Source organism: Cebidichthys violaceus, unplaced genomic scaffold (assembly GCF_023349555.1).
Source record: "Cebidichthys violaceus isolate CVI_PGR_0920_01 unplaced genomic scaffold, fCebVio1.0.p SCAF_20, whole genome shotgun sequence".
Lineage (NCBI taxonomy): Eukaryota > Metazoa > Chordata > Actinopteri > Perciformes > Stichaeidae > Cebidichthys > Cebidichthys violaceus.
The window spans coordinates 11,514,455-11,531,929 of NW_027176373.1; the positions used below are offsets into that span (position 1 = coordinate 11,514,455).

The following is a 17,475-nucleotide window of genomic DNA, read 5'->3' on the forward strand; positions in this document are numbered from 1 at the left end:
TAATTTCTCACCAAGATCTTGTATTGATGATGGTAGAGTCTGCGCAAAGCCTTCTCGAGCACATCCCAAAGATTCTCAATGGGGTTAAGGTCTGGACTCTGTGGTGGCCAATCCATGTGTGAAAATGATGTCTCATGCTCCCTGAACCACTCTTTCACAATTTGAGCCCGATGAATCCTGGCATTGTCATCTTGGAATATGCCCGTGCCATCAGGGAAGAAAAAATCCATTGATGGAATAACCTGGTCATTCAGTATATTCAGGTAGTCAGCTGACCTCATTCTTTGAGCACATACTGTTGTTGAACCTAGACCTGACCAACTGCAGCAACCCCAGATCATAGCACTGCCCCCACAGGCTTGTACAGTAGGCACTAAGCATGATGATCCAGGCGGTGACTTTTTTTTTGGCCAGGCAGTGTAAATGCTGAGCAAAAGGTTTAAATCCTTCTGTGGACAATTGTTTTCATGTTTGTTTAAATGCCATACTCTCACCTTATTGGCTGAGAGTTGGTGACCATTATTTGAAGGAGCCAATCAAAAACAAGTCTTGTACTGAATGGATCAGTTTGGTAAAAAATATATTAAAAAAAAGTAGAATTCTATCAAGCGAATTTGTAAGATAATTTGTCTAATTGTGAACCGCAATCACGGATATGATTAGATTTGCCAAGTGTGTCAATACAGCCAGCCTGAAGCTGCCATTTTAACTGCTTGGTTTCCAGCAGCTGCAGCAAACATGCACAGACTGAGTCTGCGGTGTGGATGGACCCATTTCCAAAACACATGCCAACACATGAACTGGTGAGAGCTCTGCTTCAAAGACTTCCTCACTGCTGCTATAAATAGCTCTCTTGAACACTTGCAGGAGCATTATGGGTGTATTGGGGGTAGGGGGCAAACGTGTCTTGCCCTGCATCAGCAACAATAACAAGTTGTTGCCAACAATTTGGCTCAAGTAAAGACCAATAAGCTTGGTGTGCATAGTGCACTGTGTCTTCTGTTCTCTGCCCTGCAGCTGATTAACAACCGCAATTGTTTCATTCATTCAGTCAAATATTCTAAATCCAGTGTAACGCCAGCGACATTTTGAAGTTAAAATGCTTTTTTTTCAGTAGCATGCACAGTATGCTTTAATATCAATCCTGATGAAAATGGACGGACAGTTTGTCAATAAGAACTTAGGAGAAACGCATAAAGGGATAGTGTGGATCTTTTGAAGTGGGGTTGTGTGAGGTACTTATCCATAGTCAGTGTCTTACCGACAGTAGTCGGCCCGATCGAGGCAGTTATAGACCAGCAACTCCTGTATTCTGGGAGATAAAATTACTTTTTAAAGAGAACATAGGTAACTGCTTCAATTCCCCATTGGAAAGGGCTGTCTGATGGCAAGGTAAAGTGTGAACATATTCAGAATATAGCGTACATTGATACAGCTCATTTCAGAAGGACTTTCTTTATGTGGCTAAAACATGTTTTTCTGATGTCCCCGTCCACAACAGTACATTGCTTAGCTTTCGAGCCCATACTACTGTCTGTTCCTCCAAACTGGGGACCGACTGCCATCTAATGTGGCTAAAACACTGACTATAGATACCTCATTCAAAAACACTTCGAAAGATCCAAACTATGCCTTTAAGGTCCCCATTGGCTTTCATCAATGTTTTGAACCAAGAGAAGAACCCTCAAACTTCTGGATCAGCCCGCTCTCTCTTGACAGGACAAGAATGAAAACTGAACAGGTGACCAGGGTGAAGGTTGTGAACTCTGGGTTACAACCATATGCAACCAAATCTCTGAGCCAGAATAGTACGAGTGATACGCAGATGCCATCCGTCACTGAGTCACACTGCTACTCGTAAATCAGACACACAGAGTGCAAGTTTTCGGACAAGTTAACGAGGAGACATTTCAGGGTTAATGAAGATTTATTGTGGGCCTATATATACATTGTACGCTGCTCCACAAATCATTTGCATGTAGAAAGTTCAATTCCTGGTATTTTCAATGCATTTTCATTCTACTCTCACATACATGTGGTGTGGAAAACCAGGAAGTGAACAGGTAATATCAGTGTAGTTTAGGTTATATATTGGCTTTTCTCACCAAGTGCGGTTCTTTTTTAAAAAGCTTTCAAAAGGTCTCACATACTGGCCGTAAAGTTGTCTATAACCTCTCATCTTCACCCGCTTATTAAAGTTGTCTATAACCATATAGCCTAATACCAGGATTTCCCATTAAAATAGTCATTTTTACTGTACGTTGGGGCACCATATGAGACGGAACTTCAAGGCTTTTGTGGGCCCAGATCTGGATAGGAAACATGCCAGGGGCCGTAGGTATTTATTGTTTGTTGGTGATTGGGTAGTCAGCTGTTATGCGGCATACAAATTCCAGACCTGTGGGTTAAGTTTGGAGCCTCTTTCACTACAGCTATGACAGATACAATGAGCGTATATTGAGTCAAAGCTTCCTTCTATCAGTTGACAATGTGAAAATAATGTGTGTCAGCTTTGACAAGAGTTTCAGCTCATAATTTAGCTGTCCGACCCACAACTTTACTGATTTGGTTCACGGTCACGCTTGCATAATGTTTTTGGCCACAACAGGCAGTTGACAGACAGACACAGTTAGCAGCTAAGAGAGCAAGTGAACATAGTGGAGCATTTAGCTGCCAGACAGCAAGATGTTTCCCCTATCAGTTTAAAGCAGAGCTGAGAGTGAATATTATTGGACTTAAATTCACCAGGTGAATACAAACACGATTCCAAAGGACTATTGTCCTTGACTATTTTATGACCCTTAAAACACAAATAAACAAGTACCAATTAACATGTCTTGAGTTCAATTTCAAATCACTGTTGGTGTGTGTAGATCCAAGGTGCTCCAGGTAACAGTCAGATGGACCAAACCTTATTATTCATAGAATCATCACTCTTTATTCCGATACCTTTGAATGGAGTAAAACAAAGAGAAAAGAAAATCAAAGCATAATCAAGAAGGTAAACTATATCTGTGCTTCACACATTTTGCAAAACAAGCTCTCAATCAAAAGCTACAGACTATAAAGTGGTAAACTAAGCAATTAACTGAAATGAAAAGCTCAGAACCATCGCAGAAAGACTAAAACGCAGTCTTTGATTAGACGTTTTAATCTGCATTTTATAATAATTTCTTGAAGTTCGGAGATGTTACAAATGCAGCATGAAACTGCCAGGGAAAAGTTGTACTGAAATAGTCAGACCATGGTCAGAGAACAGTGTTCAAATAAATAGCCATGCTGTTTTGAAACGTCAGTACGGTTTCATTATGGCTTAATGTACTGGACAGACGTCACTGACTGAGCTTTGGATTTGAGCAGTGACATGACATCAAAGACGATAGGGCGTATTTTTGATATTCATTTTTTTACATTAGTCATGTAAACAGCGACAGATGTGTCTTTTCAGTTCCAATGAGTTTTCAAAAAGTATGTACAACTCACATTAACAATCAATTAACCCAATAATTACACAATGAAATACATTTCAGATTGGTCCTAATATCTTAATTGAAAAAAAAAAAAATTAAAAAAAGAACCACAAAACGTTACTAGCAAATGGCAAAATAATAAAAATGAAAAGGACACAGAGAATTGCACTTGCACTTAAATAGCTTCTAAAAACACTGTTTCCCTTAGACAAGCAGAGATAAAGCTCTGAATATGGCCCCTAGAGATGACAAGCTGCAGCTGAAGCGGTCACAAGCTTTTTGGAATCAGACGCCTATAAGATCTGGCCGAGAGACAGGCTTATCTAGAACTTGTGAATCTCAAACAATTGTGCGGATGATTCACTGAGACAGAAGCCAAAAAACAAGGAAGCAGAAAATGCACAGATGAAAAAAGGAAACAAATCAAATACTGTAAATCAGATCTGGCTTTCTGTAGCGAGCAGTTATAGTTGCTGTTCATTGAAAGTTAGCATAATGTTAAGTTAGCATAAGGGGGCGATCAATGTAACTATGCTACTCATGCTCTACATATTTTAACGTTACAGATATTTGTAAGCTATGTATAACTCCGTTATATACTTTATATATCCCAGATTCAAAAAAAATATCCCTTTTCTCCCTCTTATTTTACACAAATTGCACCCTGAGATTTGATAAAATAAAATGTCCTTCAAAAGGTTTAAGTTGTGTCCACAACAGTCTACGAGCTCATATCTTACATCGTCAACACACGCCTCATAAATACAATAATCAAAACGACTATTGAACTGATCTCTATGTACAAAATGCTGCACTTATACTAGAGCATAACATTCTACATATACATTAAGACGCACATAAGCACACATAAGTACATCAACCAATAGCACTCTGAAGCTAACACACGGCACGTTTTCAGAGGCCGACGCAGGAGATTTCCCTGCAGCAGCAGCACTGTGGCACTCAGATTATTTTACCTTTACTGACCATAGTTTCCAGTATGACATGCCTGAAGTCATGCTATGATGTCGTTGCAGTGTGTGCTGCCGTTAGAGGAACAAGACAGTCCAGTGTGGCAGTACGGCATCCTCTCTTGTGTATTATTGCAAATGTATAATACCATAATTGAATCTTTTATGCACTGAATAAAATGCATCTGACATTGAGATAATCTGTATTGCTTCCAGGGACAATACTGCTTGTCCTTGCTCACTGTACTACTGTTTATTCTGTGCCTCTTCAACTGGAAAGCTGTTGTTTCTCACAATAAATTGACATTTACAGAATAACATTAATGTTGGCTAAGAACAGGAGACACGTAAGTCACAGGACACACTAGTTTGTTTTACTACAGCAGCGACTAGTTATCTCTAGGAGAAAACATCAAGATATCCAAAGGGAGAATTGTTTGAACTTCAGCATCATGACATCAGAGAGAGGGCGGGACTAAATCTGCTGTCGCGTTTCTAAATACAGGGAACAGTACTGAATGTCCCTTACAAAATACAAAGCTATACTGTAGATGCTCCATGGCGCATAGGGGGAAAAATATTTTGAATTAAACTAAACTAAAATCTGAAGAATCTGAGGCTACATGAGAGGATGGATTTCATCACAGAGCTTGAAAATGCATAATCGGATTTAAGGAACAACAGCCTATAGTCTGCAACGAGGCCTAACATGAAAATGCACCGAAAGGTGTCGGTCAGTGGACTGTAACAACAGTGTTTACAGTGGCTTTAGAGATTGTGTGCCTTATTTGTTTCATCAACTTTGCATTGCTCGAAGCCAACACACACAGAGCCCAGATTTTAAAATCTGATGTCTCCTCTTCATTTATGATACCACCGTCTGCCTCGCCAAAAACCCGCTGTCCTTTCCAAGTGAAGAACGGAAATTCATGGTGACTTTAGGGTTTGAGTCAGAAGCAAAGTATCAATTAACTTGCGTATCCTTTCACTTATTTGCCTTTAGCTTCAGCTGGGCAACCCTAGCTTGTCCCAGCTTAGTTTGAACATCGACAGGCCTTTCGAAGAAGCTCACTATAGTCGGCTCGTTGAGCAGAGAAGCGAGGACCTGCTCGAACGAAAAGGACCACTCCATCTCTGTGAGGTCGCACCCCGCATCCTGACTGTAGCGGGAGCTGGAGGTGTCGGAGCTCTCCGGGGTGGTTGAAGCTTCTTCCGCCGAAGGCTCCTCCTCTTCTGCAGCGGCAGGTTTCGTGGACTCGGTCGGGCTGCTCGGCTCCTGCAGCCTCCGTCCCACCTCCTCCATCCTCAGGAGAAGACTGGTCACATGAGCCACGGCTCGGTACAGAGTCTCCTCCTCTGGATCGCCATGAAAGATGTTGTACAGTGTCTTGGAGAACTGGATGAACTGAGTCTGAGGAAAAAAAAAAATTATATATATATATATATATATATATATATATTAAGTTTTGTGCTTCATCAGATAATCTGACGTATCATATCGTTTTTTTATGAAAATGACAAGTTAATTATCTTCAGAAAGAAAATAGTCACTTCAGTCAAGAAACACAACATGGATCAAGTCACCTGATTAATTCGGGGTAGGTCTTTAATGGTTTCCTCTTTCTTAAGTATTTCATTTTGCCATTGTTTCAGATAGGCCTGTAGGTCCACTTTTCCTCTCCCTGTCAATTTCACACACAAACTTTAAACTATCACACACAACTAAGACATGCGCAGTTTCTTTTTGTTATAGCCATGGAGTGTTTGCGATAGATTGGATTTGTTGAAATACTACCTCTTTCAGGGCTTTTCTTTATCACGCCGTCTTCTGGTAGATCAAATGCTGAAATATAGAAGCAGCATGTGAACAAATAGCACAGCAAAATGCTTCAACAACAGTCATTTAAGGAAATCAGGCAAGCATTAAAACAGAATTATGACAGAATTTAGGAGGAAAGGGTAAAGGTGAAATTTGAGTTTTATCAGGAAAAGAAGGAGTAAAGAGGCTAACCAGTGAGTCTACTCAAGTGAGAAGAGTCTTCAGTCACTGGAATAAAGTGCTGGATTCTTTGTTCCTTTAAGTGCAAAGGACTACCTGTAAAAGCTAGAAGATACCGAGGAAAGATGAAGACTGAGGATCCACATCAGCAATGTAGATGACATTTGTGAAAGAAAACAAAGATATTCATACACGCTGAGTTACCACTTAATTACATACAGTGTAACGCAACCCCATCTGACAATCCTAAAATAGATTGCATCTTTGTCAATCTTACAAAGTCTGAGGTCATGCTGAATGAGATGTGCTATACTTTTATGCTCCAACCCCCCCACCAACGACTGTGCGTGTGTGTCCATGCATGCGTGTCTGTTTGCATTGCTGGATTAAACAATTATCCACACAAGCCAGCAGTGTCATTATATTTGGCAGATAGCTTCGTGCTGCATAAGCAGCACAGCCCGAGGATCGCCTCGTTGGTCGCTCTGTGTGTCTGACGGGAAATCTGTTGCTGATATTCAGGGTCCAAACAGAATTAACCTGAATCATTGTGGTGACCATTCCTAACACAAGATACAGCTTAATATTTGCCACAATTGTACAACTCTTAATAGCAAGGGCACTCCTGATGTTAACATTTTTCGCACTCTATCTGTAGCTAGAAGTTAAGGTACGACAAGGCATTTTGTTGTCTTTACAACCAATCCCGACACAGATGATGGCACTGTGTAGTCCCTGCTCTCTGATTAAAGCTGATGAGTGAGTACAGCTGCTGTACTTGTACGTGTTTGGACTAAAAACCATACAGACTAAAGAGCACATGATTTAATTTCCTTAATCAATGATGCGTTTGGCCCGGTTCCAGGGCCCAGGGCCGTCCCACTGTGAAATCTGCAAGTGTTTGAGGTCCCCGTGGTTTACTTTTCCAGCTCTCTCTCTCTCTTTCTGCACACTTTCTGAAAGTCCACGGAAAAACCCCACAATGCATCGCAGTGCGACTTCAAAAGTGGTGATGACAGCGCCTTTTTGCATCATAGCAAACGAAACACTGAGCATGTGTCGTTGGTTGTCTTAATATGCATTTGGTCCGACATAACTCGTTTACTTCTACACAAGAAGCAAACAACAAACGGTGCACTTTGTTAAACTCAGAAATATCAGCCTCACACTACTGTGCATGGAAACATCACTGTGCAGGTAAAGTGACATCACAACAGTGCTGTCAGACAGCAATTGGAGCACTCGCGCTGATTAAAAGTCTGGAGGAGTCCAGTACAGGGGACCTGTCCTTGGTGCTGAAGGAATGTGCGTTCTCCTCATGACATAAAACGAGCTCTGCTGCTTGACGTTCACTGGCCTGGCACATCACAGACGGTGACTCAGAGCTCCGTCTGCTGCTAAGCTGTCAGTTGTAATTTGAGCACTTCATCCTCATCACAGACCCTCTTTGTGGAGGAACTAGACCTCTGCAAAATACCCTTACAGCTCCTCTCACCCATCGTTGCCATGGCAAACTTCTTTCACCCAATATGGGCTATTCTTGCTTCTGCTTCAAGCCCACAGTGCCACATCACGCAGTCAAGAGTCACACATCCAAGGACAGTTTCTACCCCCCCCCCCCAGGCAATGAGTGCACTCATCAAATGCTGAGTTATGGACAAATCCTACATATCCCAGCCCTGTAGCACAAAGACTGATGTCTATCTGACCTTGTGATTCACTTTAGGCTGCTTCTGTCGGCAGCTGTTATGTTATTGCTGTCACGTTATGCAGAGTCTGGAGAACGATAAAGGATCCAGTCGGAAAAAAATGTTTGCTGCGTTTGAACTTTGAACCCGAAGGAGTGTGACATCACTGTAGACATGTTGTGAGAGAAATGGGTCAGAGGTTGAAGCTGAAGGTGCACGAACACACATCTATCTTGTAGTTTACAATAGACAGAGAACTATTAATCTGTTTTGTATGTCATTGAGATTTAATGCTACAATTGTTCTTCACTCACCTGGTGGCAGGTGCAGCTTGAAGAGGAATTTCAGTTTATTTGTGAATGATCCACTGTACAAAGTATCTGCGGGAGGAGCAATTAGAAATTATAGCAGACACTAAAATTAACGGCCGCATTGGCGGAGAGCAGAGAGCGAGTGAACTCACCGAGGGCACAGCAGAACTCTTTAAAGTTGACGAGGCCGTCCTGGTTCTCGTCGATCAGGCGGAAGACCCAGAGGGAGAGGGTGCTCTTGGCGTTGCAGAAAGCCCAGGGCGCCAGCAGAGAGAAGAGCACGCTGAACTGTTGGAAACCCAACTGGTACTGCTCCAAATAGGCCAGGCTGGGGTCATGATGGAGCAGAGCGGGACTCTTCATTGTCCAGTAGCAGCTCAGGAAATGCTGCCTCTGAAAGAAAACAAAAGAAAAAACATAACAAGTCCATTTAAAAAGAAAAATATGACTGTGGACATTTTTTAATTATGAAACTCAAGATGCTGTGTCATGTAATTGACTCACTTTGAACAAGTTATAAAGGCCGTCAAGATGTGAGGCACTGAATCTGACTTCTTGGGTCACCACCCGAATCTGAAAAAAAAAATTAAAAAAAAATTCATCCTTAATACCACAGAAACAATGCAAGTGCACTAACTACTGTAAACTCAACGGCCACTTACCACATTTTGTTTGGTTGTATCCTCCAGTGTCTGGATCACATGCAGTTTGTTTCTTTTCCGTGAACTCTCAACTTCCTCTGAACGGATATTTCCATATTTCTAAAAACCAAGCACAACTAGTTCATTCAACCACAAAAACCGAAATCACTGAACAATACAGACACAGAGATACACACCGTACCTCGTAGGCCTCTCGGATCAGTTCGCTGATATCCACGTTCAAGTGTGAGGCTTTATCGTTATTGCCCACTGAAGCTTGCTGTACTGTTGGAGGTAGGGGACTGTCTTTGTTTGTCACACTGTCAAAGAACCTGAAAAATCGTCAGAGAAAAAAGGGACAATATTTTACACAGTGATAATGTTTAAAAACATCAGTCCCTGCTTTGTTTGCATTCACACAAACTTGTTGAGGATGGTGACGGCCTCTGCGTCGTCCTGGCAGCTGATCAGAGCCCCCATGTTGTAGTCCAGCACTGCCAGGCCGAGCTGCAAGATGGCTTTTATGCCGTCGTAGAAGAAACAGTCGACCACGTTTACAGCACTCTCTATGGGGAGGACGCTGATGAAAAGAGTGAGGAACCAGGACAAGGACACAGACGAGAAGAAGCTCAGGTCTGTCATGTGCTCCACCAGCTGGGGGAGATTTTCTCTAATCAGATCCTCAAACACCGCCTGGTCCACCAAAGCACCTGAGGAAAGCCACATCGGCAAACATTTCAGAGATGCTACTTAACTCCTGAAGTCCTAAAATTACCAGCAGAGACGGAATGAGAATCGCTTCCACTCTTACCGATAATTCGGCGGTTGAAGTAATCCGGCAACATCCTCTCACAGACGGCCACTAAGAGCCAGAAAGCCTCCTCTTCTTTAGCGTAGAGCAGAAGGACGGAGGTGAGGATGTTCATGGCCTGGACAGGAAAAAAAAGGATTTTTAAAAAAACAGACTACTTCCTCTCTAAGTATAAGGTTCCAGTAACTGGGGCGGGAGGCAAATATACAAATGTGTGTTAAAAAAAAGGTACGTTTTTCAGAGCACCGGTGCCTTTAAAAAAAATGTTTCAATGGTTTTAGATCAGATGTGGTCATTTTTATTTTTTTTCTAAGGTACTTGGCCTTTTTAAAAATCACCTCTGCTTTTCAGAGTTGCTGCACTCCTCAATGTCATGAAAACGACCAATCGCAGTAAAGGACAGGGGTTTAAAACCGAAAGGGTTCAAAGTCTGTACTATAACCATCTGTCACCGTTAAAAGAGCAAAAACAAAAAGGATGACCTCAAATGAATTACCACTACAGATGAAGAGTTGAATAATGACCATGTGAGCAAATTGGTTGGACACTGTTTTTGTGTGCATGTTTTTTATATTCATCATATATATATTTTTCGGTAATAAACGTCTGGCTACATACAGCCACGTGGCTAATGTCCCTCCATTTTTACTCAAAGCCTCTTGGAGCTTGAGAGTGTTTGTTATCAGTTTCAATCGGGGCTTTTCTGCGTGTTAAAAACAAGAAGTCAAAGCACCTGGCAGTAGCCAATTTTAGGGTTCCTGTAAGCATAGGCCGTGAGGACTCTGCGTAGAGCTGAGATTCCTGTGTCGCTCTGAAAGGCCGGGTGCTCTGGCAGAGAGCGGTGCAAGTCTCTCTCGATCTCATCTGTTGCCAAAGTGCTTGTTCCCAGAGACTGTTCAACCAGATCAGTGTAATAGCCGGGATGAGTGGCCATGTCGTTAACAGCCCCTACAGAGGTAGAACCACAGTCAGTCCAAAAAAAACCAAACAGATGCTGCACAAATCCCACATCAACCATGTTTTATTGAATTATTCATGTTGAGTAAGCACTCAGTACATAACACTTTCAAATCATGCAAAGGCTTCGCTAACAAATCACTGACCCGGCACATCACTTAGTATACATTTCATGGCCAGAGTACCGTCTGCTGTGTAAATACCTGAAAAAAGCATCCACAGCTCTCCTCTCAAGGCCTCAGGAACGCCACGAACAATCAAGTCTCGCGTCTTCCTGGTGAAGAACATACTCGTGCCGCGTCCGTATTCAGAGAAATGGATGTTCCACGACTGCTCCTTCATCTTTTCTTTAAGCTGCCGAACGCACACGAGGCACACACACCAACAGAGTTATTGAACATGCTCTGCAACACTGTGGTTGTATTTCTAAACAGAGGCATTTTTTATTCAAGTCCACCCCCTGAATTGATTAGACACCCACTAAGACACCCCCATCCTGCAGAGCATGAGAAGATCCTGGTGAAATTACAATTACATCAAGGTGATCCAGTCAGATTCTGTCTCATTTGAAACTCTGATATTTACCATTTTGGGGTCAAGGTTTTCAACATCCTGGGGGTGGAAAACAGTCATGAGGGCCTCGGTGCTTACAGCCTTGCTGCTGTCTTTCTGTCCCACCATCAGTGTTACGTCCTCTGGGTTGTCCTCAAAGTGGTTGATGAGCGACTGGCACTCGCCTCGTATGGCCTTAGACATAAATACATATTATTTTTCAATGTCAGAAAGCACCGCTAGCTGTAAGTACAATGGCACGAATAAAACAATAGACACGTTACCTCCGATGACGCAGAGTGCTGAGGGCTGGCACTAATCCCACACCTGCCACGGATTGAGTTGGCGAGCCGCTGGTAGCCCCGCACCTCGGAGAAACGCAGCGCCCTCTTTCCACGCACGCACACCGTTAGAGCCCGGCTGCTGGAGTCTGGCTTCTCAACATTGATAACCTGGAAGAGGGCAATGTATTAGGTTTTCTGCTACTCATCCGGGTGCCTTTTGAGTCGTTTACAACATCACTCCCGTTTCACTTTACCTCTCGCATCGGAATGATGACATGGCATTGGCTTCCATCTTGGCTGGCGAAACACAGGTAGTTTTCAGAAAGACAGATCTTGCCAAGTGTGTTAAAATGGCTGAAGGGCACCCACAAGAAGCTCTCATGCACCTCTAACAGGTTTTCCTCTTTGGGAAGCCGGAAAAATGTCCGGAACTGCTCACTCTTTGCATGAGCTTCTAGGCCTCTGTGGGTAAAGCATAAAATAACGTCATGAGCAGAACATCACATTTAAGTTTTCTAAGAACCTTTTAGCAGCTTCCAGACTCACACACAAAAGTCTCACAATAACCTTTTTTTTGTTCTCTTGACCATCACCTTCCATATCGATCTTTTAGGCACTCGAATATTAATCTATTTCAGTGCCTACCAGTACTTTAGATCATTACAAATATATACAGTATAATATTATAATACTGTATGTTATAGTATATTGATATGTAATTTTTTTTTGTTCAAGTTCAGTTTCTAAATTGTCCTGTTGTATCATTATAACCTTAAAATACAGCATTTAGAATTCAAATTTCTAAATTTAAAAAGCATGGTTCTAGCAGATCGACATCCTGAATATGGAGTCAAAATGGTCAAAGTAAACAACTACAGTATGTTGATTTTAAAATACCTGCCACTGGTATCATCATGTATGGTCTACCTGCCCCTCCAGCCTGGCTAACACAAACACAGACGCTTTCTGGCTGAAGTCAGACTTTATGTTCACTCTGCTTCTTTAAGCGGGCAGCCAGCGCTAACAGGATCATAATCATGTAAAGCTGTGCAGTGCAGTGCAACGGGCAGACGGTTACCTCTTGGTAATTTGCAGGGGGTCGGAGAGCGCCGGCTCTCTCTGGAAGGCCTCCTTATCAAAAAGGCGCTTGATGGAGTAGTCAGCCAGCTGCTCCATGATAACAAATGTTTCATTGAGGTGCAGCAGCATGGAGAAGTAGTGATCCTCCCCATGGACCAAGACATGGATGCTCTCAGTCAGGATAACGTTAGAGGTTTTCTCCAGCCTCCAGATCTCATCCCAGGAGATGATCAGTTTCACTGCAGAGTCATCGCAATAAGTGGAAATTAGACCAGTGATTAAGGCTCACAGGATAAGGATCTTCAATGAATGGGTAAATTATTACAGAAAAAAAAAATGTTCATTAATTAAAATATAGGAAATGCATAGCAGTAACAACATACTCCCTAGTGCCTTTATAAAGAAGTGCTGATACCAAACAATGAAAATGTTCATAGCATTATTGTGATAATTCTTAAAATGCCACTTGGCTTCATTAATATTCAGCGTTATTCACACTGCTTTTCAAGTCTACCTCCACTATGAGGTCTGCTACAGTATAATGGCTTTTCACAATTATGGAACCTATAATTACCTGGGAAAAAGTGTGTTCCTTTCAGACTATAAAAGCCAACTATGGTTGCCATTAGTAGCTGCCACAATCTTTGTTTCCACCCATCAAAATTGGCAAGACAAATGGCAGCTTGTGTTAATACATGAAACAGAAATCAGCTTACCCTCAGCTCCCAGCAGGTATGAATAGAAGCACAGGAAGTTAGTGCTGAGGTAGAGCCAGCCCTGGCAGGGCACTTTTCCTCTCCAATAGCTGCAGGAGTAATATGTGACCAGCTTTTCCTTCGGTGGCAGCTCAAACCACTTCTCAAACCTCAAAAGTGCTTCCCGGAACTTCTCGGGATCTTCCTCCAGCACCAGAGACGTCTTCCCTTCCTCAGCAATAAGACCCTAACACATTAAACATCGAAGGTTACTGCAGACTGAGGGTGACAGTAAAATAATCAAATCAATGTCTTTATATCAACAATGGGAGAAAAAAAGACTGTGTGTAATCTGATGAAGTGTTGCTGTTGGTGACTAACCCACACCTTCTTGTTCGCTAAGTGGCCAGAAAATTTACTCCAAATAATCAGAGTTAAGCGCAGTATTACAAGAATCAAGAGGCCATTATACAGTATTTTATAGCATTACAATTAAAGCCCTGCTGAGAGATTAACATGTCGACATATTAGCCGAGTGGGATGAGGAATCCCCATTAAAAAAATATATATATATATATATATATATATATATATATATATATATATATATATATATATATATATATATATATATATATATATATATATATATTTCAGAGGTTCTTACTCTAATCTTGCCCTGTACAAAGCTGGTGATGTCTTCGCTGGAGTCAAAAACAGAGAGTGTCCTCATGATGTTCTGCTGCAGCCAATCCCAGTGCTGAAGAATTTCCTCTTTGGTGACACCTGACCCAAAGTCAAGAGAGAAAATATTACAAACATTTTTTATTTTTTTTTTACTGGAAAATCTTTGAACTTAAATTTGTATTAACGTTAACTTGGATTTGGGAATATTGGCTTCATTGTGACTCTTGATAGAATTTTGCTGGACTTCAGTACATTTACAGTTTTTATAAAATGTCCACAGGTGACTTCATATGGAATTAATCAAAGACATTTTGCAACTGGTAATCTTGAAAAACCTAATCGTTTGCCAGAATAACAGCGACATACCACATGCTATGGACCAATACACTTGTGAGTCTGGCGTGTGGTGCAGAATGCGGTAGGGAGCAACCTTGGACGTGGAGTCCAACACAGTATCCAGAGTTCCCACAAGGAGGCCTGTAACATACAGTACATTGATATTTAACCCACCTCTGTCACACGTGACCAAAGGCCATGTGGCACCTTTGAAAATCATAAAGACAAATATCGGACATGTATGAAATAAAAACAAAAAAACTACGAACAAAAATAACAACTTTTCATTTTTTTTTTACTATTGATGAATCACTGTGTGTTAATTAATCACAGCTGTGTTAAACTGTATAAATAATGATAAATGGCCATTTGCAGAGTTGCACTGAGAGTGTAGAAGGGAGAGATCCCTCAGGTCCACGTCAGAGCCGCATAACTAAAATTAGCTAAATCTGTTACCTTTATAACTTCTCTCAGACATGCCCTCCATGAATTATTAACACGGTCGCTGTGAAACCACACTCATGCGCTGCATCAGCATTATACTGGCCTGCCTGCTGAACATGGATCAGCTCTCCACATGCTCTACCGGTGAGCTGTAAAGGATTCAAAAGGATCACACACAGTTCACATCATTAATGTTCTCATCAGTGTAGAACAACATCACACAGGAGGGCATATAGACTTGAACACATGAAAGACACTTCAGACATAAAAGGCTCTTGTGCTGGAGAGGCATTCAAGTGCATCATGCCTGGAACCATCAGGGAGTATTTAACCTCCACTACCATTAAACACCACAAAAAGAGACATTGATCCTCTGGTCTTCAGCTAGAACACCATTCATTATCATTAACTATCCATTAATTACCTTGCGGCTGCCACACACAGGCATGTGGTTAGAAAGTGTAGGTTACAATCATTGGTGGTATTATAGGCACCACTTTAATACCTTTAATAGGTGACAAATCGTTTTCAAAGATCCAAGTCAGTAAAGAATGTTGTTGTAAGGTTGTGACTGATATATATACGTATATATATATATATATATATATATATATATATATATATACACGTATATATATATATATATATATACGTATATATATATATATATATATATACATATATATATATATATATATACGTATATATATATATATATATACGTATATATATATATATATATATATATATATATATATATATATATATATATATATATATATATACACACACACACACACACACACACACACACACACACACACACACACACACACACACATATATACACAGTGTATGCTACAAGTCCATAGCAAGAAAACAGGGAAAGCTCTACAAAAGATCTGTAGGAGGGGTGAAATTATTAGTTGATGAATCAATTAGTTGGTAAATTAATCAACAAGCTCTTCAATAATCAATTAAGCATTTTAACAAGGAAAAATACAAAAACATTCACTTGTTTTGGCTTTTAAAATACGAGGAGTTCCTGCCTGTTTTTTTGTATATTGAATAACTTTAGGATTTGAACTGATTGACAGATTAATCAATAGGCCTAAAAAAAATAATCATTGTAGCCTTTAAAAACAACAGTCACAGCGCTGATGTAGCCTAAATTATATTGCAACAACTCAACTTAGCATCAATGTGTCTACAAAGTCGCTGACACATTTATTGTGCAGGAAGCAGCAGCCCCTGACATTACAAATTCAAAGGGTTTAGAGAGCTGACTGAACTGCCCCCTTGGGCACCACAACAACATGTAAGTGCTTTCATATTCCTTCAGAGGGGACTGGTAAAATCTGTATATTCTCATAGTTACTCCAACATTTTGTTTGCTTTTGTCAGCTGGTAGTTTGCCTTCGAGTCCTAAACTGACAACAATGGCTCAAAGTTTTTAGGCCTATGTTCATCTTGTAACCTAACCTCTGTCCAGTATCGAAGCTGACTCGCTTAATGTGGACTCATACCTGTTGCTACGAGGCTAATTTTTCTGCAGACTATATATGGCTACACACAGCAGCACCGCCCTATACAGGGCAGACTGCACGTCAGCTATGCAAACGTATAGCGAGTTAACCCGTTCATAACGTGCTGCATGTAACGTGTCTTATGCGATGCCGCAGCAGCTGTCCAACACATGCGAGGAGGCGAGAACACACCCGCTAAACGTTACCTGTCAAACCGCCTCCACCTTCTCCGTAACCTCGTCTCCTTTGCAGTACGAAGTATTCGTTATCCTCTTCCGTCACCCACAGTTTGAACGCGTTTTTAAGCAGCATCTCGTCGGGTTTGAGCCACATGTTTCCGCTGTCATGGAGTTATCTTATCAAATGCACCTGACATGTCACAGTTATCTGTAACGTAGCCCAACATCAAACCCGTGGAGGTTTGTTTGTTTGTTGTCCGAATCCCTCCCTTCCCACGTCGACAAGAAATGCTGCCAGAGCTGCAAGGCATTCTGGGATTGTAGTTTCCGAGGAGAAGGCGGTTCTCCGGGACGCGACACAAGCTGTTTAATGAATGAAATGAAGAAAAAAAAAAAAAACGCTACCGAATAACTGGTTCATTTTTTCATTATCTATATATTTGAATATTTTTTTTATACTTGCTCATTTTTAATTCACAAGAAGTATTGTTTTTCTTTTTCATCCGAGCTGCAATATTTGTTAAATATTCCATTCAATAATCCCTTCCTTCATATAACCTCAAATAAGGGGGGATTAATAAAGGAATAAATTACAAAATAAAGGCATAAATAAATAAACAAATTAAAGATCGTCTGACAGTTAGACAAATCCTCCCATTGTTTGAGGCAACAGAACAGTAGCAAAACTGAAGAAAATAAAAAATAAATGATAATAGCTCCTTTTTAAAAAAAACCCACAAAAGGTTTTCACTTTTATTGAGATTTATGGTGTTGATGTTTTTATTTCAACTAAAAGTATATTTTGCATTGTAAAGTATTATCCTTAGCACCACCCATATCTAAA

General features: G+C 41.0%; 1 protein-coding gene across 2 annotated transcripts; it reads right to left on the reverse strand.

The window, feature by feature from the left end:
* Positions 1-1,918: 1,918 nt before the first annotated feature.
* Positions 1,919-16,967, reverse strand: tbc1d8b (TBC1 domain family member 8B). 2 transcript variants are annotated; one of them, XM_068716384.1, is made up of 21 exons: positions 16,659-16,967; positions 14,513-14,623; positions 14,127-14,245; positions 13,481-13,706; positions 12,763-13,003; positions 11,939-12,146; positions 11,685-11,852; positions 11,434-11,595; positions 11,052-11,202; positions 10,625-10,839; positions 9,892-10,009; positions 9,505-9,790; positions 9,283-9,412; positions 9,102-9,200; positions 8,944-9,012; positions 8,592-8,832; positions 8,443-8,508; positions 6,453-6,545; positions 6,237-6,284; positions 6,026-6,123; positions 1,919-5,852 (listed from the first exon to the last, which is right to left on the reverse strand). In XM_068716384.1, exons 1-21 carry the CDS (start codon positions 16,783-16,785, stop codon positions 5,427-5,429), a joined length of 3,402 nt encoding a protein of 1,133 aa, XP_068572485.1. In that variant the 5' UTR covers positions 16,786-16,967; the 3' UTR covers positions 1,919-5,426. The 2 variants fall into 2 exon arrangements, with proteins under 2 accessions (XP_068572485.1, XP_068572486.1); XM_068716385.1 differs by lacking the exon at positions 6,453-6,545.
* Between the last annotated feature and the right edge of the window lie 508 nt (positions 16,968-17,475).

Bases quoted from the DNA above. Each gene is read 5' to 3' on its own strand.
- tbc1d8b (XM_068716384.1), bottom strand. From the start codon at position 16,785: ATGTGGCTCAAACCCGACGAGATGCTGCTTAAAAACGCGTTCAAACTG. The intron at 13,707-14,126 runs GTAAGAACCTCT...TTAATGTGTTAG, and splicing joins TTGTACAGGGCAAGATTAGA to GGTCTTATTGCTGAGGAAGG. The intron at 6,124-6,236 runs GTAGTATTTCAA...TGAAATTGACAG, and splicing joins AAAGAAAAGCCCTGAAAGAG to GGAGAGGAAAAGTGGACCTA.